Below are 23,470 nucleotides of genomic sequence, written 5' to 3' on the forward strand. Positions count from 1 at the left end.
GATTAAACTCAGTGATAGGCCACTGACTAATGGGCACAGGAGCCTACACCATTACATTCAAGCACTAGATAGACCAAGACGGAAACAGGCAAGCATGTTGATCTCTTGAGATTCAAAACTACACAGAAATGCCCTGTCTTGATAAACAAAAAAGAAAAATACACACACACACTTGTCTGTTTGTATCTGTATGGCACTTGTGTATTGGTGTTCATGTCAGCCAGATGAAGTCATCTGCTCTCTTAGAGCTTGAGTGGTGCTATGGTCCTCTAGAAAAACAGCAAGTGTTCTTAACTGCTTCAAAGTCTCCCTCCCTCACCCAACTTTTTAAACAAATTAGAAAAACTCCAATCCTAGTGTGGTTTTGCTCACCTTTTTTTTTTTTCTTAGATATATTTTATTTACATTTCAAATGCTATCCCCTTTCCTGATTTCCCCTCCATAAGCTCCCTATCCCATCCCCCTTCCCCCTGCTTCTATGAGGGTGCCCCCCTATCCACCCACCCCCTCACACTTCCCAGTCCTGACATTCCCTATACTGGGGCATTGAGCCTTGGCAGGAATAAGGGCTTCTCTTCCCATTGATGCCCAGCAAGGCCATCCTCTGCTACATGTGCAGCTGGAGCCATGGGTCCATCCGTGTGTACTCTTTGGGTAGTGGTTTAGTCCCTGAGAGCTCTGGTTGGTTGGTATTGTTCTTAGGAGGTTGCAAACCTCCTCAGCTCCTTCAATCCTTTCTCTAACTCCTCCATTGGGGACCCTGGTCTCAGTTCAATGGTTGGGTGTGAACATCCACCTCTGTATTTGTCATGATCTGGCAGAGCCTCTCAGGAGACAACTACATCAGCCTCCCGTCAGCATATACTTTTTGGCATCTACAATGCTGTCTGGGTTTGGTGGCTGTATATGGGCTGGATCTCCAGTTGGGGTAATCTCTGGATGGCCTTTGCTTCCGTCTCTGCTTCAATTTTTGTCTCCGTGTTTCCTCCTGTGAATATTTTTGTCCTTCTTAGAAGGACTGAAGCATATGCACTTTGGTCTTCCTTCTTGAACGTCATGTGGTCTGTAAATTGTATCTTGGGTAATCCGAGCTTTTGGTTTTTACACGCCTTTAATCCCAGCACTTGGGAGACTGAGCCAGGCAGATCGGAGAAGAGCTACCTTTAAGTGTGATCTAAATTGTATCCTCTCTCCATTACACGCCTTTAATCCCAGCACTTGGGAGACTGAGCCAGGCAGATCGGAGAAGAGCTACCTTTAAGTGTGATCTAAGTTGTATCCTCTCTCCAGTTCTCACCCTAGGCCACAGGTTTGTTAGAATACAACGTGAAATCAAAGAAAAGCCAAGTCCGATAACAAGCTATACTTACTTGGTTTGGATCAGGAGGCATGGGATTGAACCGCGAGCATGCGCGTTACGCACGTCTCCGGCTTGCCGGAAGAATCTCGCGAGAAGTTCCGCCCTAAAACGAAAAGATGGCGCCTCCCAGTCCCCGGGAGCATCAGTCCTCGCCCGCGAACGGTGCGACCAAGTCTGACGCGGAAATGGTACTGCCTGGCTTCCCCGATGCAGACAGCTTCGTAAAGGTGAGTTCGCGGGCTCTGGGGCACCTCAGGAGCCCCCTGTTCTGGACGGAAGGGGGTCTGGGGCTGCGAGCTTCCGGCGCCTGTCACGGCGGCCTGTCGGCACGCAGGGAGAGCAGGAGAGGAGGGTTCCGCGCTTCCGGTGTGAGCGCGTGCGGCTTCGCGAGTAAATCTCTGTCCGCGCCCTCGGAAGGGCGTCCTTTTCCTTCACGTGGCGCGCCCTGCACCACCTCTCCTGAGGGGCCCAACAGCTGGGCGACTGTCCCGCCCATTGCTCACCCCGCTAATGCACAAACGTCAGTTACCCCAATCTCTCCCTCGGGTTGAATGCCACCCGTCACAGCTGCCATCGAGCCTCTCCTAAGTGCCAAAGCGCATTCACCACTCTTAAGAAGGAGCATAGAGGTTTTTATTTAAATTCTTTGTTCACAAAATTCACGATGCTGTCACTAGGCCTTAACAACCCTCCCTTCTGATGGGACTCCCCCAAACATAAGATTATTTTCATTGGGGGTCTTGCTGCAAGCAGTCTATGTAGACATTAACTTTAAAATATTGCGATTCTCTTGTTGACTAAAAATTTTTTTTCGTTGCTAATTTTTTAACTGTAATTTTGCTACCGTTATGATGCATAATGTAAATAGGCAGGGTATCTGATATGTGACCCACAGGTTGAGAATCACTGCCTTAAAATAAGTACCCATTCTTTATCAATGACAGCCACTCCTGATTGTTGCCCATTACCTACCTCACAACTGTCTACCTAAACTACTGGTTATAAAGTGATCCAGTCATCTGAGCCTGGCGGTGGTGGTACACACCTTTCATCCCAGCACTTGGGAGGCGGAGGCAGGTGGATCTCTGTGTGTTTGAGCCCAGCCTAACCCAAGTCCCAGGCAAGAAGTGCTAAGCACTCTTAACCCGGAGCTGTCTCTCCAGCTCCCTGGGATAGATATCTTTAAAATCTTGTGCCCTTTTTAAAATTTCTGATGAAGGAGCAGGAATCCGTGTTTAACGTGTCTTTTTCTCTGGATTTTCAGTTTGCACTTGGGTCGGTAGTGGCGGTTACCAAGGCATCGGGAGGCCTGCCACAGTTTGGTGACGAGTATGACTTTTACCGGAGTTTTCCTGCCTTCCAGGCATTTTGTGAGACACAAGGAGACAGGTTGCTTCAGTGGTAAGTTTTTTACATTGATTGAAAGAAATGAAAGATTTTCCTGAAAGTGGCATAGCTCAGTGGTCAGGAAGTAATGACTGGATTCCTGGGTCTGAACTCAGTACCAACCACCACCAAAAAAAGTACTGCCTAAATGCCAGTAACCAGGAGGAACAAGATAATCACATAGCCTGTGGTTGTTGGGAGAATAGCAACTCACAACGGAGGCCAGGCTAGCCTAGAACTTGCTATGTAGACCAAGCTAACCTTGAAAATCTTAGAAATCAACCTTCCTCTACCTCCTGAGTGCTAAAATAAAAATGTAAGCCATCACAGCCAGCATGATCTGTGATTGTTAAAAGCAAGATAATTTGGTGGGTAAAAGGCACCTAATGCCAAGCCTGACAGACTAAGTTCAAGCCCTGAGTCTTTCAGGATGGAGCGAGCTCACTCCTGCAGATTATTCTCTGACCTTCCCATACGGGCCAGGGAATTTACACACAGACACACAAAATATTTATTTATTTAAAAAGTCTTTTGTTGGGTATGGTGGTTTGTGCCTTTAATCGCAGCACTAAGGAGACAGAGACAGGTAGATCTCTGAGTTAAGATTAGTGTGGTCTACACAGTGAGTACAATAGCCAAGGCTGCATATTTCTCATCTGCTAATTGTTGAGAGAAATGACCTTGAAGTTATTATCTTATTGAGAATAGGTCTAACCAAACTGCACAGGTCGACTTAAAAACTCACTGTGGCCCAAGCCCTCCTAGAAGCAGATATCACAAGCCTACACCACCAGGCCTGGCTTTGGGTCTTGTGTCTCAAAGGTTGCTGTGAGGATATACATTTGATTAATTTCGTCCAGAGTGCTGAGAACCCTGTGACCCAAGCTATCTGAGGTGTTTTCCCAGACTTTAGATTGGTAGAATAAAGGCATACATGCTGACCTTGGTTTTCCTCTCTCCTTAGCATGAGTCGGGTAATGCAGTACCATGGGTGTCGCAGCAACATCAAAGACCGAAGTAAAGTCACTGAATTGGAGGACAAGTTTGATCTACTAGTTGATACCAACGACGTGATATTGGAGAGAGTGGTGAGTGCCTCCCATCCGCATAAGTAAACTCAGAAGGCTCAGATATCAAAGGAGAAACCCAGCTTTATGGAAAGCGAAATAAGTGTAGCAGGCCTAGTGGCCATATCTGTGTCTTAGCACTCAGGAATCGAGAACAGGCAGGTGTCTGTGAGTTCCAGGCCAGCCGGCTCTTTAGGTCTGGAAAGATGGCTCAGAAGTTAAGAGCACTTTCTGCTCTTCTAGACAACCCGGGTTCAATTCCCAGCACCCATGTGGCAGCTCATAACCGTCTATAACTCCTCCATGGAATCCAATATCCTCATACAGAGACACACATGCAAGCAAAAGACCAGTACACGTAGAATAAAATAAATAAATCATTTATAAAAATGTAAAGTTTTAATTGGCAAGTTAAAATTCTGAATACTTATAATGTATAAATAATATTTTGTTACATTTACCTATTCTTTTTAATTTGTTCATTTCTGTTTTATGTGCATTGGTGTCTTGCCTGCATATGTGTGTGTGTCTGAGGGTGTCTCCTAGAACTGGAATTACAGACAGTTGTGAACAGCTATGTGGGTGCTGGGAATTGAACTCAGGTCATCTGGAGAGATAGCTGAGCGGTTAAGAGCACTGACTCCTCTTCAAAAGGTCCTGAGTTCAGTTCCCAGCAACCACATGGTGGCTCACAACCATCTGTAATGGGATCTGATGCCCTCTTCTGGTGTGTCTGAAGACAGCTACAGTGTACTTATATACACAAAATGAATAAATAAATAAATAGATAAATAAATAAATCTTTAAGAAAAGAAGAAAAGCCAGTGCTCTTAACCACTAAGCCTCTCTCCAGCCCTTACCTACTCTTTGATATGTGCTTGATATGAATATAAACCACATAATTCTGTGAATGAATTTTTTGAAAATGTCAGGTAATTGAATCTGTCAGAGTCATATCCTATCCTAACGCAGTGCCGGGTCTCCTCATAGGGTATATTACTGGATGAAGCCTCAGGTGTGAACAAGCATCAGCAGCCTGTCCTTCCTGCAGGGCTGCAGGTCCCCAAAACAATAGTATCGAGCTGGAACCGAAAGGTGAGCCCCGCTCTGCAGGGTGTTGATAGAGCCTCTAACGTGAGTTCTCACAGCATCTTGTGTTTCAGTTGTTATTGCTGACATGATGAACTGCTAGTAGGGATGGGCGCTCCCCACTTAACGCATGCTCTCATAAGCACACACACCCCTTCTTCATGTGGCACTCAAACCCACACATACAATAACATTTCAGATGTTTGATCCTGAGATGTTCTTGTCTCCAGAAGACAAGCTAGAGTTTCATTTTCTACCTCATCAGTGATGCAGCTGATTTGTCTCAGCTGATGCGTATGTGTTGACTGCAGGCAGGAGAATATGGGAAAAAGGCAAAATCTGAGACTTTCCGACTGCTGCATGCAAAAAACATCCTCCGACCTCAGCTCAGGTTTCGGGAGAAGATTGATAATTCCAACACACCATTTCTCCCAAAAATCTTTGTCAAACCCAATGCTCGGAAGCCACTCCCTCAGGGTAAGCCGTGCCTTTGAAGTGGTTGAGAGTCACTCCCACATTTCTGTCCTCGGAGGGGCTGTCACCTCCTCCTCTTCCTAAGCTGAGAAGAGTGTGCCTCATGTGGAATGCTATGTTTGTCACTGCCTGGTCTCCAGCTCTCTCAAAAGAAAGGCGGGAACGCCCACAGGATCGTCCTGAGGACCTGGATGTCCCGCCAGCCCTGGCAGATTTCATCCATCAGCAGAGAACCCAGCAGGTGGAGCAGGACATGTAAGTGCATAGGTGTGGCCTGTCCAAAGCTGGCCCTTAGTACCATTTCTTAAAAGACTCAGTGTGCGTGCGTGTGTCCTGCACACATACATGAGTGCAGGTGAAGGCCAGACAAGAGTGTCAAGTGATTCCGAGCTTTCTGACATGGGTGCTGGGAACTGACTTTAGTTCTCTGCAGAGCAGTGTAGACTCCTAATGCTGAGCCATCTTAGGCCTGCATGTCTGTCACCCTTACATAGGGCCGTGCTAATCGCTACCATTCCACTTTTGGTATATACTGCCTGGGTGAGCATCAGCCTCTGTGTTTATTATAGTGAGATAAAGGCTCATTTTTGTAGCCCAGCCTGGCCTTTAACTCACTGTCAAGGTGAGATATTTTCACAGTGTGATCCTTCCTCGTTTTTTTGTCATTGGGGTTAGTGGTAATAAGACATGGTCTCGTATATCTCAGGAGGCTGGCCTCAAACTTACTGTATCACCAAGGATGACCCCAAACTTAGGATCCTCCAGCCCCCACCCCCCAGATGCCAAGATAAGAGCTACCTGCCCTCCTGCCCCAGTCTGTCTGGTGTTGCTGGTCAGGCACTGTAGTAGCCCAGCCCCGACCCACTCATTTGTTTACACGCACTGTGTCTGAGTGCTGTGTTCCTTCTGAGGCATGGCATTAACGTAAAGGTTTGTGTTTGTATTTTGTTCACTCAGGTTTGCACACCCTTATCAGTATGAACTGGATCACTTTACTCCGCCTCCCTCGGTGCTTCAGAGGCCGCAGCCCCAGGTTAGTGCCCTCACGCTCTCAGAGCTGGCTTCCAGGAGCCTGGGAAGAACAGCCCTGCTGTGTGCTTCCATTCCCTGCAGTGTGGGGTCTTCCTAGGGTTTGTCTTTAACACGATGCTGTCTGTGTCCTTTCCTGGTCCAGTTGTACAGACCTGTGGAAGAGACACCCTGCCACTTTGTGTCGTCCCTGGATGAACTTGTGGAGCTCAATGAAAAGCTCTTGGGTTGTCAGGAGTTTGCAGTGGACCTCGAGGTAACCTTGAAATTGACCTTTAGTGAAATCTTTATTTTCCTGTGAGTTATCTATGTGGGAAGTCTAAAGTTAGCACTAATTTTAATCTCTTTTGGTTTTTTTATATGTGGGGACCTAAGAAAGTATTGCAGTGTGGGCCAGGCTGGCTTTAAACTGACTGTAGCCCATGCTGGCCTCAAGCTCAAACCCATCCTCCTGCCTTAATGTTTTTTTTTCCTAAAACTTAGTTGTGTAACTTATACAGCCAACTTTAAGAACGGTAGAGGAAGCTGCTGGGTATAGCTCTGCAGAATTCCCAGAGTAAGAACTAAAAGGTAAAGGAGCACCCAGTAATCCTTCCCCACAACCCTCTTTCCATGTGGCTCAGCATCACTCATACAGGAGCTTCCTAGGACTGACCTGCCTGATGCAGATCTCCACTCGAACAGAAGACTTCATTGTTGACACCCTAGAGCTTCGAAGTGACATGTACATTCTCAACGAGAGCCTCACAGACCCAGCCATCGTTAAGGTCAGCCATTCTGGCTCTTGCCCAAGGTGGGATCACAGTGCTTTTCAGGGTGCCATCTTGTTCTTTCAACCTAAACCCAGTGGAGGAAGAAACCATGTCATCTACCCTGAGGTTCAGCATGCTTATCTGCTTAGCTCTCAGTCCCATAAGGGCATTTACAATGTAGCTTGTTGTTGGCCAGAGACATAAATCATGTTAGTGACTGTCTCAGAGATCCGAGTTGATTACACTGCTTGAACATGAGAACACTTTTGGAGTTAGTTGGGTTCCTTACCCGTACTGGGGCCTGAAGGCAGGTGCAGTTAAGGAACAGTTACAAGCTCAGAGTGCTTATGTGGTCTGAGTAAAAGAAGCACGTTGAGCTACTCGCACCCTGGGCAGCAGATGTCTTCCGCTGATAGCCTGCTTGCCTGGCATATGCAAGCCCCAGGGTTCAGTTCCTGCCAGTGTTCCGGTACCCCAAAAACGGGACTAAGTAAGGAGACAGATGGATAGCTTGCTGTTAGTGTCAACTACACGGCCTGGATTTTGTTTCCAGGTCTTCCATGGTGCCGACTCTGACATAGAGTGGCTGCAGAAAGACTTTGGGCTCTACGTGGTGAACATGTTCGACACACACCAGGCAGCACGGCTTCTCAACCTGGCGCGTCACTCACTTGACCATCTGCTGAGACTCTACTGTGGGGTGGAGTCGAACAAGCAGTATCAGCTGGCAGACTGGAGAATACGGTCAGTTCAGTCTGCCAGTGGCAGGGATGTGCGGGTAGCAAGGAAAGTGTCAGCTTGGAAGCTGGTCCACCATGGCCACTGTCAGGATAGTTGTTCTTTAGCTGCCATGCCAGAGACAGGGTTTCTCTGTGTAGCCTGGCTGTCCTGAGACCAGGCTGGCCTCAAATTCACAAAGATCCTCCTGCCTCTGCCTCCTGAGTGCTGGGATTAAATTGGTCCTCTACCACCGCTAAATATCAGTATTTCTAACTATAAAAAGGAGAATATATTTGAGCTGATGTTACATTCCCAGTATAGGAAGGAAATTAGTCACATTTGAAAGCCACTTCTCAAGCTGTTGCCCGCCTCCCAGCACTGGGCCATGTGGGCCAGGGCGATGCCCTGCTCATCCTCACAGCACTCTCTGTGCTTGTTCCCATCTTGTAGCAGAGATAAGAAAGTACAGACAGTCAGGACACCCCATGTTAAATAATTGTTTGTCATACTGAGACGCAGGAGCTGTCCGTGTCCCATTGGGAAGGAAAGGGCACTGAGATGAGAAAGGGGCCAAGAAAGTTCTGTCACCCGGTACATAGACAGTGTGGACGGCTGTCCCTGGACAGTCACTGAGACTATGCTTTTCTTCCAACTCTAGCCCTCTGCCAGAGGAGATGTTAAACTACGCCCGGGATGACACCCATTACCTGCTTTACATCTATGATAGAATGAGGCTGGAACTGTGGGAAAGAGGCAATGACCAGCCTGTCCAGTTGCAGGTGGTGTGGCAGCGGAGCAGAGACATCTGTCTCAAGGTACCGTGTCACTCAGGCTGCTTCTCATTGAGTTCTTCTGCTCTGTTCTCTCTTGTCTGAGGTTAGCATTGACAATAATGGCTCTCGGGGCTGGAGAGGCGGCTCAGTGGTTAAGACCATTGTCTGCTCTAAAGAGGATCGGGGTTCAATTCCCAGCATCCACATGGCAGTTCACAAATGTCTGTGGTCTAGTTGCAGTCTAGATCCAATGCCCTCACACAGACAGACGTGCAACTGAAACACCAGGCGGATCTCTTGAATTCAAGGCCAGCCTGGTCTACAGAGCTCCAGGACATAGAGATCCCCTGTTTTGAAAAACCAGAGAGAGGGGATGGGGAGGGAATGAATAATGGCTATTATTGTGGCTATTTTACACATGTATGTCCTTACACTTCTACTTCTTCATCCTCTTCTTACCCAAACACATAAAATTAATAAATAATGTACAAGCTGCTTCATGTTGGTAAACACCTTCAATCCCAGAACTCAGGAGGCAGAGGCGGGTAGATCTCTTGAGTCTGAGGCTAGCCTCATCTACAGAGTGAGTTCAGGACAGCCAGGACTACACAGAGAATCCCTGTCTTGGAAAAAACAAAAAAACAAAACAACAAATTAGATAGATAAATACACAGACAGATAATCAGCATTTTCCTGATAAGAATGTTGAGCAAGTTGTCAAATGCCAGCTTTTTCTGTTTCTTTTGAGAGCCTGAGTCGGTTCACTGGTCCCTTTCTTGAGTGGGTGATTTGGATGTTAGGTATTTATTCTGCGGTTCCTGTGCATCATCCTTATGCGGAAGCCAATACTAACCCTTGTGCTGTTACACTGTCAGTGTGTGTGCTGCCACAGCAAGGAGTTAGGCTTTGCGTTTCACCTTGTTTTTCCTTGCAGCACTGAGAATTGAGTTCAGAACCTTACATGTGCTAAGCAAGCCCTCTCCCACTAAGCTCTATATCCAGCCTTTGGTTTCAGTATTTTGGTTTTTTTGTTTTGTTTTGTTTTGTTTTGTTTTCAAGTCAGAGTTTCTTTGTAGACCAGTCTGGCATCAAACTCACAGAGATTTTGTGAGGTCCTCCTTCCTCGGCCTTCCAAGAGCTGGGATTAAGGGTCTTTCGGGTTTTTAAACGAGGTCTCACTAGGTAACCCAGAGTGACCTGGCTTTTTATCCTCCTAGGTTAGTTTCGTAAGTGAGCCACTAAGCTCATCTTTATCCTTGTCCTTTAATGCAAGAGGCAGACATTTTTGAAGAGTCCTGAATTAGCCAGGGCTTCAGCCTGGGACAAGCCCAGAGCACACATTTTAATTCCACTGATGTTTTCTGTTTTTTAGTGCCAAGGTTCAAACTCGGGGCTTCATGCATATAGGCAGTCATTCAGCCGCTGAGCCTTTCCATACTGCTTACTGATCTTTAACATTGTCTAACATTTTGCAGAAATTTGTCAAGCCTATCTTTACGGACGAGTCCTACCTTGAGCTATATCGAAAGCAAAAGAAGCATCTGAACTCACAGCAGCTGACAGCCTTTCAGTTGCTGTTTGCTTGGAGGGATAAGACAGCTCGCAGGGAGGATGAGAGCTACGGGTAAGGGATAGGTTACTGCCTATGGGCCCAGTGGGTACGATTGTGAAGGCTGGCTACTGTCTCCTGCATGGCAGGGTTTAGTGAACCTTGCTAGTTGTACTTAACATGATCTCATTGTGTTTTGTTCCAGATATGTTCTTCCAAATCACATGATGTTAAAGATAGCTGAAGAACTGCCTAAGTAAGTCTCAGCCTGAGTGACGTGCTCTCTCTCCTCACTCACTCTCAGTCCTTCACAGCCAAGCACTCTGACTGAGGCTGTGCTCATAGAAGTTAGTACTCCAGGCTTGGAAAGTGGCAAGGCCCAGGGAGCCACAGCCGTTGCCTGGGGGCTCCTGGATAAGAACTAAAAGTTGTCAATTGGAGCATAAACAGGAATAGGAAATTGGAAGTGGACTTTCCTTGAGACTTGCCTCCAGCTCTCAGAAGTTGTAAGACAACCAGAGGAATAGGCTTGAGAGTTGGTGCAGGAAAGATCACATGTCCGGGTGGCAGGTCTGGGCTGATTTATCCAATCTGTTACTCCTTCTATGGCCTTCACTTTGGAGCACAGGGGGCTGTGGGGAAGGATCTTCACTCCATGACTGGGCTGACCTGCACCTCACTATGTAACGGAACTTTTGTCCTCTTGCTTCTCTCTCTCAAAGCTGGGGTTACAGACCTGCACCAGGATGCTTGGTTTATGTTGTGCTGGGCATGGGACTTAAGGCTTCCAGCTGCTGAGTGAGCCACAGCCCAGATGCCCAGTCACTGCTGTCAAGGCTTGCTCCAAGTTTAGCTGAGATCTTTACCTTGTTTTCAGGGAACCTCAAGGCATCATAGCTTGCTGTAACCCAGTACCCCCTCTTGTCCGGCAACAGATCAATGAGATGCACCTCTTAGTCCAGCAGGCTCGAGAGATGCCCCTGCTCAAGGTATGCAGTGTTTCTTTCCCCCAACAGCCCTTTCTCCAGCACCTTTCTCCTGTGGCCTTCCAGAGCCCTGAGCTCTTCTGGTCTAAACCACCCTGAGGCATGCTGATGATTTGGAAAGCTGCAGAGTATGTCACATGAGCTATGGGGTGTGTTGTGTTTACTGGTTTGTAGTTGGAGTTTGAAGAATGGTTTTATTTGGTACTAGGGTTCAAGCCCAGGGCCACCCGTGCTACACAGGGTGAGTACTTTTCTGCCGAGTTTCTGCTCCAGCCCACACATTTTTTTAAATTTTCATGTATTCTGTGTGCGTGTAGATGTGTGTAGTATAGCACGTGTGTTTGGGTCAGAATACACACTGCAATTCTTTCCTTCTCCTGGATGAGTAAGAGCGAGCCTCTCACCAGCAACTGAACTGCATTGTTGTTTCTAATGATAGTCATAAATTAAGCCTTATCCTTTATGGCCCTTCTCATAATTTGATAGCAGATAACTGGGCCATTTAATGATTTCGGTCAAGCAGTTAATCTGGTGGAATGAGTAAGGATCTTGGCGTAGAGAGCTGGCAGTGGGAACCCAGACTGAAGCCATCACACCCTGGTGCCCATGTTTGGACCAGTGTGGACAGGATTGGCTGTAGGGAAGCACCCGAGAGAGGCTCGTGGCACTCAACAGGTCACAAAGTGCTGCCAGGTACTGCTGAGCCTAGGAAATGTAGAGGAGCCTGACCAGTAGTTAGACTTGCTGAGAGTGGGGGTAGGATCCAGGACAACAAACTGCAGTCAGTCTCAGTAAGAGGGGAACGAGGAGAATCGTGGGTGAATGGAAATGAAGAATGAATGCAAAAAAATGAAGGCAAGACTAAAGCTTGGATGGCCATAGGTGGAAGCGAGAACTCGCTCAGAACATAGACCCAGAGCCACGCACACAGTGACGCCTGTGACCCAAGCAATGAGACCTCGCTCAGAACGTAGACCCAGAGCCGCGCACACAGTGACGCCTGTGACACAAGCAATGCGGCCTCCCTCAGAACGTAGACCCAGAGCCGCGCACACAGTGACGCCTGTGACCCAAGCAGTGAGACCTCCTTCAGAAAATAGACCCAGAGCTGCACATGTAGTGATACCTGTGACCCCAGTGACCCCAGCATGTGGCTGCAGAGCAGAAGGATCAGGAGTTCACCGTTATCCTCAGCTATCTACTGAACTTAAGGCTAGCCTGAATTTCACGAGACCCTGTCTCAAAAAAAACCGAAGACCTATCAAGACGAGATGGTACAGACGCTCACCAGCAGCCTGATGATCTGAGTTCCATCCCTCTGTTCCTTATGAAGGAAAGAACCAACACCTTAAGTTACTGTCTGTGTTCCATGCTGAATGAGTGACTATAAAGAAAGAAGAACTACAGACACGTCTTTGTGGGAATACCTGTGTTCTGTGTAATAAAACTTGTTCAAATCAACTTAAGTGGCTTCTTTTAGGGGTTTTGCTTTAATTCTTTCCCTTCGTTTTGAAATAGGGTTTTACCACACAGTCTTCCCTAGGCCAACCGTGACTTCAGCTGTGGAACCCTGTAGCCCAGGCAGACCTTGAACTTTCCGACTTGTCCCACCCCCTCACCCCCACCCTCCAGCCTTCCAAGTAGCTAGAATTACAGACTTGCACCATCATCTCCACCTTTCTCAGGACAACTGTGAATGTGTTGACTCTGGTGATATAAATATGTAATCAATTGCTTATTATCTTTTGAAAGATTGTTGACCCACAAGACCCAAAATAAAAGGAGAGCGTGTTTGCAGCTGGGGTGTCCATCTAGGGCTGAGGAGGTCAGAGAGATGGTGTTGCCGCTCCTGTGTGAGGCCCTGGGCACCCATGCACCACACGCATATACACACTACATGTACGTGTGCGTGCACTTACAGACAAACACACAAAGCCTTTCTTGGTTTCCCAGTCTGTATAAGTAGAAAGCATGCCAGCTGCCATAGAAGACCTCCAGGCTGGCTGGAAGCCATTGATCATAACACCTCCTGACACATAGTCTTGCTCGAGTGCCAGGGGCTCAGGGTAAGGGACGAAAGGACAAGTTCAGTCTACTGAGTAAGCAAGTGCCTTTACACAACTTTCCTCAGTTTCTTTTTTCTTTCTTTGGTTGTGTGTGTTGAGACACTCAAGTAAGCCAGAATGGCCTTGAGCTTTCGATCCTCCTGCCTCTGCAGTACTGGGGTTGCAGGGATGTGCAATCACACTCACACAAGTCAAGCCCAGGGCTCTAAGCTTGCTAGGGAGACACTGCCGACTGTGCTTCATTCCTGGCCCTACTCTTCTTTCCTCCTTAGTCTGAAACTGCAGCCGGAGTGAAGAAGAGCGGACCACAGCCTAGCGCCGAGGTACAGTGTCACGGCTGCTGTGTCACCTATGGGAGGGGTGGAGCTCACAGCCCCTGACAGGTCAGTGCTGTCCCACTGGCCAAGAGCTCCTGGCTTGCTTATTAGTTTTACATGTGGTCTGCTGGTTTCTCTTTGATGCAGAGATTGGAGAATGATCTCTTTGGACCCCATGACTGTTCCCACGCCCCTCCAGATAACTACCCAATCACCCCAACTGATGGTAAGATGGAAACCCTCTGGACTCCCAGACAGATGAAGCCAGTTTCCTGGGCAAGAGCCCACAGGTCTTGCTTCCCTCTGTGTCTCCAGGGACCGTGCCACTTCAGAAGCAGCCAAGCCTCTTCTCAGAGGGCAAAGAAGAGGCCGCCGTGGATGCCAGATGCCTACTTGCTACAGCCGTCATCACTCTGTTCAGTGTGAGTAACAAGGACACGGGCTTCCTCGTGATGTGTGGTCTTATCACACGGGCAATCTGCCTGGAGTTTGCATGCATATTTGGTAAAGCTGGAGAGGTGTGGGCAGGGGAGCTTTCTAGGCAAGGAAGGGTGTCTCGTGAGCACTGTTTGTGAGGAAACCTTAGGGTACAGGCAAAGCAATGGCTCAGAAGCCAAGAACACTGGCTGCTCTTCTAGAGGATCTGGATTCAGTTCCCAGTACCTACATAATGGCTTACAACTGTCTATAATTCCAGTTCCAGAGGATCTGACACCTTCTAAACTCTGTGAGCACTTGGCACACACATGGTACACACATGTATACATACAAAACACTCATACACATAAAACATATATCTCTTTCTAAAAAAAAAAAAAGCTAAATGGTGGTGGCGCACACCTTTAGTCCCCCGCACTCAGGAGGCAGAGGCAGGTGGGTCTCTGAGTCCGAGGCCAGCCTGGTCTACAGAGTGAGTTTTAGGACAGCCAGAGCTACACAGAGAAAGACAGGCAGGCAGGCAAACAGACCAACCACGTGACCTTAGAGGGAACAGTAGCTGAGGTCAAGGACACTGGGTGGACGTGACAGATGAGCAGATACAGCCGTGACGGGGAAGCAGAGCAGAGCATTCTTCTGAACTGTTTGTGATGTGTACGTCTCTGAACACCCTATCATCTACACACGCTTCTAGGAAAGCGTGAAGAAAAGCCTTAGAAACACACTTGTACACTAACACTCATGAGAAGAAATTTTATCAGCCAGTGCCAGCTCTAGGGGGTAGCAGGTCCCTGCTCCCTGACCCTGAGAGAATTCATGCTAGAGACCCTGTGTGGCTTGCTTGGGCGGAGCTGTGTCCCTAGGACCTGGCTGTGGTGTAGCTTGTTTCTGCCTGCATTGGCACCTCTAGGTTCCCTGCAAAGAGAAGGCCCAAAGGCCTGGAGAGATGGCTCTGTGGATAAAGTACTTGCCATGGAAATGTGAGGCTACAGTGTAGATTTCAGAAACAACTAAAAAGCCAGACAGTATAGTACACCTGTATAATCCTATTGCACTTATGATGGTGGGAGAGGGCTCATGGGCCAACTGGCCTGGCATACATGCTGGTGAACAAGAGACCCTACATCAAAGGTGATCCTTTGACCACTGTGTGCATGCACTTGCACACATACACATATTTAATGAGCCAGGCATGGTAGTGCATGCCCAGGACTCAGGAGGCAGGAACAGGCAGATCTTTGAGTTTGAGGCCAGCCTCCTCTACATAGTGAGTTATAGGACAAACAGAGTTACACAGACAAAGTCTGTTACAATAAAAAGTATTTTAGACAGGGTTTTATAGTGGTGATTCATGAACAAAAAGGGGATAGGGGCCTTTGCTGGCCACAGGCTGACAAAAGCCCATCATGGGGATTCAGCAATTTGATATTGTTGACTAGGACTTTTTTTTTCTTTTTGATCAGGATCGAATTCTGTTATCCAGTCTAACCTTAAACTTCCATTTCTTGATTGTTGCTCCTGCAGAGGACTTTAGTTTAAGTCCCGATACCCAGATGGAAGCTCACAGTGATCTATAGCTCCAGTTCCAAGGATCTAACACCTGACCTCCATCAGCACTGGGTACACATGTGGTGCATATACATACATACATACATACATACATACATACATACATACATACATACACACACATGCACATGAAATTTCTTTTAAAAATCAACTAGCAGTGGTGGTGGATGCCTTTAATCCCAGCACTTGGGAAGCAGAGGCAAGTCGATCTCCTGAATTCAAGCTTAGCCTGCTCTACAGACTGAATTCCAGTACAGCTAAGGCTACACAGAGAAACCCTGTCTGAAAAACAAAACAAAAGGCTTCTCCCGCCTCGACTTTGCAGTGCAGGGATTACAAGTGTGTGCCGCATTCCTGACCAGCCTTCATGAACTTGAGGCTACACTGTCACGAGACTTCTGTGTTTGTTTGAGGAAGGCTATATTACCTCTGTACTGTGTTAGAAACAAACAAGGGACAACAAATGTTATGAACCAGTTGGAAGCAATGTTCAGTGGCGTGTCTTTACTGATTCCCTGTCAAGACCTAGAATATTACAGTTTACCTTTATCAGTTAGGGCTTCGGGCTGTCTGGCCAGGCTAAGCTGTGTTTAAATCCCTGTGCTTTCTTCTTATGAACAGAAGATAGTGACAATACCACAGGCTGTATAGGTTGTGAATGTATTAAAAATGCATCAATTCACATGCAGCCCAAAAGCAGATAAATACTTGATTTTAAGACCAGCCTGGTCTACGTAGTTCAAAAAAACAAAACAAAAATAAAGAAAGAAAGAAAGAAAGAAAGAAAGAATCCATTACCTTAAGAAATAAATCCTCCTTGTTGTGGACCCAGGGAAGCATGGTGGCTTGGAGGGTGGTCATGGTTAGAAGTGATGGTTGGTGTGTCCCTGCAGGAACCCAGCACTGAGGAAGCTGGAAAGATCCCATTGACGGTTGCACAGAAAAAAGCCCAGAGCATAATGCAGTCCTTTGAAAACCCATTTAGGATGGTGAGTAGCACAGCTGCACCAGGCCGGCAGGAGCTGCGGGGAATTCTGCAGCCACGAGTCCTTTCACCGGGGAGGAAAGGAGGCCTGTGGAGGGGGAGCCCAAGTCCACCGGCACATCAGTCATCCATGGTGTCCAGGTCGGGACTCTTGAGCTGAGGCCTTGTGGGACCACACTGGCAATAGTAGAGCCTCTGACAGGCGAGATGCCTGCTCTTGGCATTTGCGGTGACTGTCTCCCCTTCTGCAGTTCCTGCCTTCTCTGGAACACAAGGCCCACATCTCTCAAGCAGCAAAGTTTGATCCTTCTTCGAAAATCTATGAAGTAAGTAGCTCTCTCCGGGCTTCTGACCTGAGTGAGGCTCTCCTCTCAGGAGGGCTTCAGATCTTCTTTAGGCTGCTGAAAACAGGACAGAGATACTTTGCATCTAAGCCTGCATCTAGGGAAGAGTCCAAACTATATCCTAGTCCTCGGAAGTCTCTAGGAGTCTCTACAACAGAGGGCTTGGGAATAGAGCTTAGTTAGTATCGGGCTTGCCTGGCTCGTGTGGAGCCCTGGTTTGATCCCCAGCACAACACAAAGCTGGCGTGGAGATGCACACCTATGAGCTCAGCACTTGGGAGAGACAGCAGGAGGACCAGAAGCTCAAAGGCATCTTCAGCTACAGTGTATTCTAGGATAACCTGGGATCTAGGAGGCCCTGCCTTTAAATAAAAAGAAAGAAAGAAAGCGGCAGCCTGCTCTACTTCACGAGCATTTCAAAATAGGGTAATGTTTGTCTGGTGTATAATAACTTGGGTTCAAATCCAATACTGGAAAGGAAAAAAAAAAAAACAAATCTGTTTTGTGTTTTTCTAATGGAGTAATTTATATGTAATAAAGTACGTAAATAATCTAGTTTATAACATCTGTATATGTGTATATTGCTTCAAGGCTCCTAAAGGGAGCAGCTTGAATCTGAGGAGACACTGCCTTGCACTGTGAACAAGAGACTTCCCCTCACACAGAGCCCTATAGGAAGGATGTGCTCTGATGACACCCACAGCACAGCCCTGTCAGCACACAGCACCCTCACCGGCCTCAGTCCTGTGCCAGAGGGATTAACCTGCTGCTTTTAGGAGGAGTCCCAGGGCCATCGAGGTGGTTCATGGGTAAAGGATCCCAGCACCAAGCCTGGAAAGCTGAGTTGGATGCAGGAGCCTATGTGGTGGAAGGAGAGAAATGGCTCAAGCTGTGTTTTAACCTTCATAATATGCACGGTGGCTTGTGTACACACAAACACACACACAAAATGAGTGAATAAAAGTTAATGGAAGTGGTTAGGTAGCTGGGTATGACGGTGCACATCTTCAGCCCTGACACTTGGGAAACAAAGGCAGGCAGTTTTCTGATTTCTGAGACCAACCTGGTCTATATACCAAGTTCTAGGGGAGCCAGGGTAAGGTCCTGCCTCAAAAAAAAAGGTAAAGAGATGGAAGCTAAAAATGAAGAGATGAGAAGCCCTGGACTTGGAGACTTGACTCACTGGTAGTGTACTCACTCAGCAAGTGCAGGGCTCTGGGTTCAGACCCAAATCGAGGGAAAAAAGCAAGCCAGGCATAGTAACATGTCTTTACTCCTAGCTTTCAGAGGCCAGCCTGATCTACATAGTAGGTTGTAGGCCTAACCAGGGCTACAGAGTGAGACCTTGACTCCAAAGAAGGGGTCAGAGGACTAGAAATAGGGGATCTATAGTGTGTAACTAAACCCAGGACATGGGCAGTGGGTGCAAGAGAATGAAAGGGTTTAAGATCACTGTTGGCCGAATAGAACTTTGGAAACTAACGTTGACTCAAAAACCATAATAAAGAAGAGGAAGTGACGGGGGTATCTTCACCTTCCCTGGCCATCCTTGTGTTCACGTAGCATCACCTAGATGTGATCTGGGGCGCATCTGTGTGGGACGGGGGTGGGGGCTAAGGAGACACACCTTGAGCCCCACTTTGTTTACTGTCTGGGCCACAAGGTCAGTGACTGAGGCCTGGCCTAGAGGGTGACTGGGCTGAGATATCCAGCGTGAACACATACAGCCCCACGTCTGGAGTTCAGGTGTATTTCGCCCTCCTTAATAAGAATCTTGTAAACAAAGCCAGCAAAAGATGGTGCTTTCAGATTTAGGGTGTATTGGCTTAGAATGTGTGTTGTTAGGTTAGCATGCCTGCCATTGCCTCTGAAGCAAATAGGCACTCCCAAGTAACTAAGTTTAGGCAGCTTCTTTTTTGGTTTTTTGTTTTGTTTTGGTCATTGTCTGTTTTCATTATAGATCAGCAACCGCTGGAAGCTGGCCAGCCAGGTCCAGGTCCAGAAAGAACCTAAAGAAGCAACCAAGAAGAAGGTAGCTGAGCCAACAGGTAGCGTCCGCATCCTTGTAAATGCAGCAGGGTCTTTGAAGGGACAGCCCCAGCACAGCAGTCAGGTTGAGGATGTTGAAGGACGGGTGTCTCATAGGGATCCCAGCCTTCACTGACAGACGATGAGCAGAACAGGGCCAGCCCTGGCCTTGCAGACCTCAGCTTCTACTGAGGGTGGTGCACAGTCACTGCCTGTGTGTTCTGCCCCTGTAAAACAGCAGTTCTGTATGTAGAGGGGAAAGAGCTCTGGACGCTGGTGAGAAAGACAGTCTAGGTCCCCACAGATCCGGGGGAGAGAGCACTGAAGCAGAGTCCAGGGTCCCATGTGATGGCTGGCTGGCATGCCCAAAGAATGGCCTGGCAGGGCTGTCCAGAGTGCCTGGGTAAGAAAGGCAGACAAGCAAACGGGGCCTCTCTGAGGACTAGCTGGACCTTAGAGTAACTTGGCAGGGCTCTGAGCAGAGGGGATCCAACTGACACAGTCAAAGTCAACAGAAAGCCCGAGCCCAGCAGCTCAGCTGACAGGTCTGATGTCAGATCCCAGACTCGCCCTGTTTTAGAGCCGGCACGTGGTGCTAAGTTGCATGAAGCATGGGAAAGGAAGGTGTGGGGTGGCAGAGACTCTGTCCTGGGCACCTAGGAAGATGGGGTTGCTGGCTGTGAGTGAAGCCCCATCTTTACACACCAAGAGTGTCAGAGAAGCCGCTGGCTGTTCGACCTGGCCTCCTGAGAGGCACAGGCAGGCAAGGCTATTGGTCAGAATCTATAGCTAAGGCCAAGGAGCACTTAGCTGAGCCCAAGGGACAGGTAGAGGGAGGGGCAGCAATGCTGTCCCTTGTGCCCAGGTTGGGTGGACAATGTCAGGAGTCTACAAGCAGTTCTCTCTCACAGCTGCCCGGGAAGAGGCAAAGGAGGAGTCCGCAGCTGCTGTGCTTGAACAAGCTATCCCCGTGCGGCAGCAAGCCGCGGTACGTGATCCCCTTCCCCTTTTCAGAAACAGATACCCCTGGTAATGTTCAAGGTTTTCCTGGCCCACTGTTTTGGAGCTCACTCTACACCCCAGCCCATCTGAGTTTGTCAGTCAGCACCCACCTCTCTTCTCCTCAGACTAGATGATGTTAGAGTTCTCTTCTGATCCGTGGCTGTGGTCTGGCCGAGGACAAAGCACAGGGACATTGCAGTCTACCCTAGAGAAGTTTTTGTTTTTGTTTTCTGAGACAGGGTTTTCTGAAGCTTTGGCCATACTGGTCATCAATAGACCAGGCTGGTCTTGAACTCAGAAATGCATGAGTCTCTGCCTCCCTAGTGCTTGGATGACACCACACCCCTTCCCCCGCCTCCAGATCTCTTTGTTCTTCTTTTTTTTTTTTTTTAAGATTTATTTATTATATATAAATACACTGTAGCTTTCTTCAGACACACCAGAAGAGGGCATCAGATCCCATTACAAATGGTTGTGAGCCACCATGTGGTTGCTGGGAATTGAACTCAGGACCTCCGGAAGAGCACTCAGTGCTCTTAACCACTGAGCCATCTCTCCAGCTGATCTCTTTGTTTTTATCACACCCAGACCATTCTGAAATTCCATTCCTAATCTTTGCCTTAAGTAACCTGAGAATACTGTCAGTCAGGAATTTTCCCCAGCTAATACTAGCTGGGTATGACTGTCCCTGAATTCCAGCTCCGCTCCCATTCCTGCTGCTGAAGCAGCTTGAGCTGTCGCCAGCTAAAACAGGTAGAGCATCCCAGTCTGTTACCTGAAATCCAAAATGCCTACTGTCCACACCTCTCTGAGGGCTGACCCAACACCACAGGTGGAAAATTCCGTGCAGGTAAATCACACGTCTACACTCGGGCCTGCCGCAGGCCAGGTACTGCAGCCGGATGTACAGCACACTCCTGAATGTTCTCACCCTGCAGCTAGAAAATGCTACCAAGAAGAGAGAGCGAGCCACCAGCGACCTGAGGACCATAGAGCAAAAACAGGAGAAGAAAAGACTAAAAAGCTCCAAGAAAGCCAAGGACCCCGATCCCCCAGGGAAAGACTTCAGTCCATATGACTACAGCCAGTCAGACTTCGGGGCCTTTGCTGGTAAGGACAGAGAGAACACTGAGAGGCTGCGGGATAGTGTAGGGGGAGCTGCAGAGTTTGGGGAGTACCTTCACTCAGTCCTGCCCAGAACATAAGACAAGAGGTGGCAGAGACAGTCCCCCATTCTTTCCTAGCTGCAGACTCTCAGTAGCCATTGTCCCTACTCAGCAGGACATCCTCCGTTTTGACTCCTGCTTAAGTTTGCCTCGCATATCCACAGAATCAAGACTAGGTTGAAGGCATGGCTCACAAGTGACCTCTATGTTAACCTAGAGGTCCCTGTGAAGGGTATCCATGTGGCCCTCCTAACTCTGCAGCAGCTGCTAGAGCTTGGGAAAGTGGGAAGGCAGGGCTAGACAGTTCACACATGGATGTCAGGAATGTTGCCTCAGCATGAGGTCTTCTTGATGCAGAAGTGTCAGCCTGCCTCTGCCAGCCTGGAAGCAGACCTGAGCATGGCATAGTCTCAGACTGCTGGGCACAGGAAAGGGCGGCTGACTGAAGCCCAGGCCCCTGGCCTGTCAGGGTTTGTGTTTGCTCACAGTCATAATCATTCTTACTTTCAGGGGACAGTAAATCCAAGCCTTCCTCCCAGTTCGACCCCAATAAGCTGGCACCTTCTGGCAAGGTAAGGCTGCAGAGGGCACCCTCAGCTCCAAGTGCTCTGGCTTCAGAGCCCACCTGGGGCTTCTCACACTTTCCCGCCTCATTTCTTCTCAAGCACAGGCGCTGCTGCCAGTTGCCCCGCAGCACTTCTTTAAAATGTATTGTTAATGTGTGAGAGAGCAGAGCAGCCAGAGGACAGCGTATGGGATTTCTGACCTCCTACCACGGGCTCCGGGGATCTAGCGCAGGTCACTGGGCTTTACTGCGCCGTCCTGCTGGCCGTGTATCAGCAATTTAAGAACAGGCAGCGAACACTGTAGTACAGGTATAGCCCAGGCTGACCTAGAACTCACAACCCTCCTGCTTTTCTGCTTCCACCATTTAAATGCTGGGATTACAGGTGTGTGCCGCTCTACCCGGCTTGGCATGTTGCACAGGGTGTCTCCCAGTCTGCTGCCTGGGCCTGCGGTGCTGCCGTACACTGAAGGGCTACATAGAACTCCTGACTGCTTGAGGTCTGTGCTAACCAGGCTGAATCTGAAGCATAGTGAGAGTGGTCAGCACTGTGCAGAGCCCTCCTGTTCTCTCACAGCCTGTCAGGCACACAAGCTGCGGGGAGAACTGTCTTCCCTGGGGCTGGAGGTTGAGGTTGCATCAGTGCACATAACTCTTCTCTTTCAGAAATGTGTTGGAGCCAAAAAGTTCAAACAGTCGGTGGGAAACAAAAGCATGTCATTTCCTGCTGGGAGGTCAGACAGGTAGGTGGCCTGACTAGGCCAACAGGAGAGCCAACCACTGTACCTGAGAACCTCAGCACAGTGCAGGTCCAGGGACTTCAGCTGCACATGGGGAAGACCTCTCTGTCACTCAGAAATCTGGAGAGGACATCACCTGCTCCATGTCAGAAGTCACATTCATATAACCATGTCCTGCATCCTAGGCCTCAAATCCCATCTTTTCTCTCTCTCTTATACTATAATTCCTCACTGCTACCCTCACCTCATGGGTGGGGATTTTCCCCACACCACCGTGGTTCTTAAGGATGAGAGACATCAGCAGGTGGTCATCACTGGAGAGGTTTCATAGCATGAACAACTCACGCTAGAGCAGAACTCAAGGTCAAGTTCCCACACACAGAGCAGGACAGGTCTGCTGCCACAGACTCCACACAGCTCAGTGCCCAAGCATAGGCCTCACGTTGCTCCTGCTCAGCCCTCCCTTGCTGTGTGTTTGAAATGTGTACAGCTCCTAAGCTGAGAGGTAACTCTTGTTTTCATCGTCTCTGCAGAGGCTTCCGGCACAACTGGCCAAAGAGATAGTCTTGAAGAGGCTCCTGGGGCTGCGGGCAATGCTGCTTTGTACAAAACCATTTTAAAATCATTAAAATTTATGCCTACCAGAAGGTTTTGTGTTTTGGTTGGTTGGTTGGTTGGTTGGTTAGTTGGTTGGTTGGTTGGTTGGTTGGTTGGTTGGTTGGTTTTGGGGGTGTAGGGAGTGGAGGGTTGTTTTGTTTTGCTTTATTTTCACAAAGCTCTGGTGTTTGCTTCTTTCTTTTGCTTTCATCCTACTTTATTCGGAGGCTGGGAGAGAAACATGCTGACTTTGTCTCCTAGGAATAAAAGTATGTATCACTATGCCTGGATCTAAACTTAGCTGGGTAGGATCTTTCCCCCAAATTCCTTAATCAATTATCTCCTAGAACATAGGATGATTCTGTCCCATTCCACTTTCTGGTGCTCCTTTAATACTCAAACTATAAATTTTATATTTTTCCTTTCTAAGCTTGCTATGCTTTCAAAATGCTCTTCATGAGTCTTAAC

General features: G+C 48.2%; 1 protein-coding gene across 2 annotated transcripts; it reads left to right on the forward strand.

Moving 5' to 3' along the window:
* Window positions 1-1,470: 1,470 nt before the first annotated feature.
* Window positions 1,471-23,047, forward strand: EXOSC10 (exosome component 10). 2 transcript variants are annotated; one of them, XM_080921986.1, is made up of 25 exons: window positions 1,471-1,587; window positions 2,625-2,761; window positions 3,711-3,834; window positions 4,804-4,908; window positions 5,214-5,379; window positions 5,517-5,631; window positions 6,334-6,409; window positions 6,551-6,661; window positions 7,029-7,172; window positions 7,711-7,901; window positions 8,536-8,692; window positions 10,126-10,274; window positions 10,405-10,455; window positions 11,077-11,188; window positions 13,524-13,574; window positions 13,716-13,794; window positions 13,884-13,990; window positions 16,469-16,564; window positions 16,812-16,886; window positions 18,865-18,952; window positions 19,844-19,920; window positions 20,873-21,044; window positions 21,611-21,672; window positions 22,332-22,408; window positions 22,939-23,047. In XM_080921986.1, the coding sequence occupies exons 1-25, from the start codon at window positions 1,477-1,479 to the stop codon at window positions 22,967-22,969; spliced, it is 2,664 nt and encodes an 887-aa protein (XP_080778112.1). In that variant the 5' UTR covers window positions 1,471-1,476; the 3' UTR covers window positions 22,970-23,047. The 2 variants fall into 2 exon arrangements, 1 of the variants encoding a protein (XP_080778112.1); XR_013975140.1 differs by lacking the exon at window positions 22,939-23,047 and having other exon boundaries at window positions 21,611-21,975.
* The last annotated feature ends 423 nt before the right edge of the window (window positions 23,048-23,470 follow it).

The sequence above is a fragment of the Micromys minutus genome, assembly GCF_963924665.1.
Source record: "Micromys minutus genome assembly, chromosome: 9".
Classification (NCBI taxonomy): Eukaryota; Metazoa; Chordata; class Mammalia; order Rodentia; family Muridae; genus Micromys; species Micromys minutus.

Coding starts and splice junctions, on each gene's coding strand:
- EXOSC10 (XM_080921986.1), top strand. CDS start 1,477: ATGGCGCCTCCCAGTCCCCGGGAGCATCAGTCCTCGCCCGCGAACGGT. Junction 8,693..10,125: donor GCAGAGACATCTGTCTCAAG/GTACCGTGTCAC, acceptor AACATTTTGCAG/AAATTTGTCAAGCCTATCTT. Junction 21,673..22,331: donor AGCTGGCACCTTCTGGCAAG/GTAAGGCTGCAG, acceptor CTTCTCTTTCAG/AAATGTGTTGGAGCCAAAAA.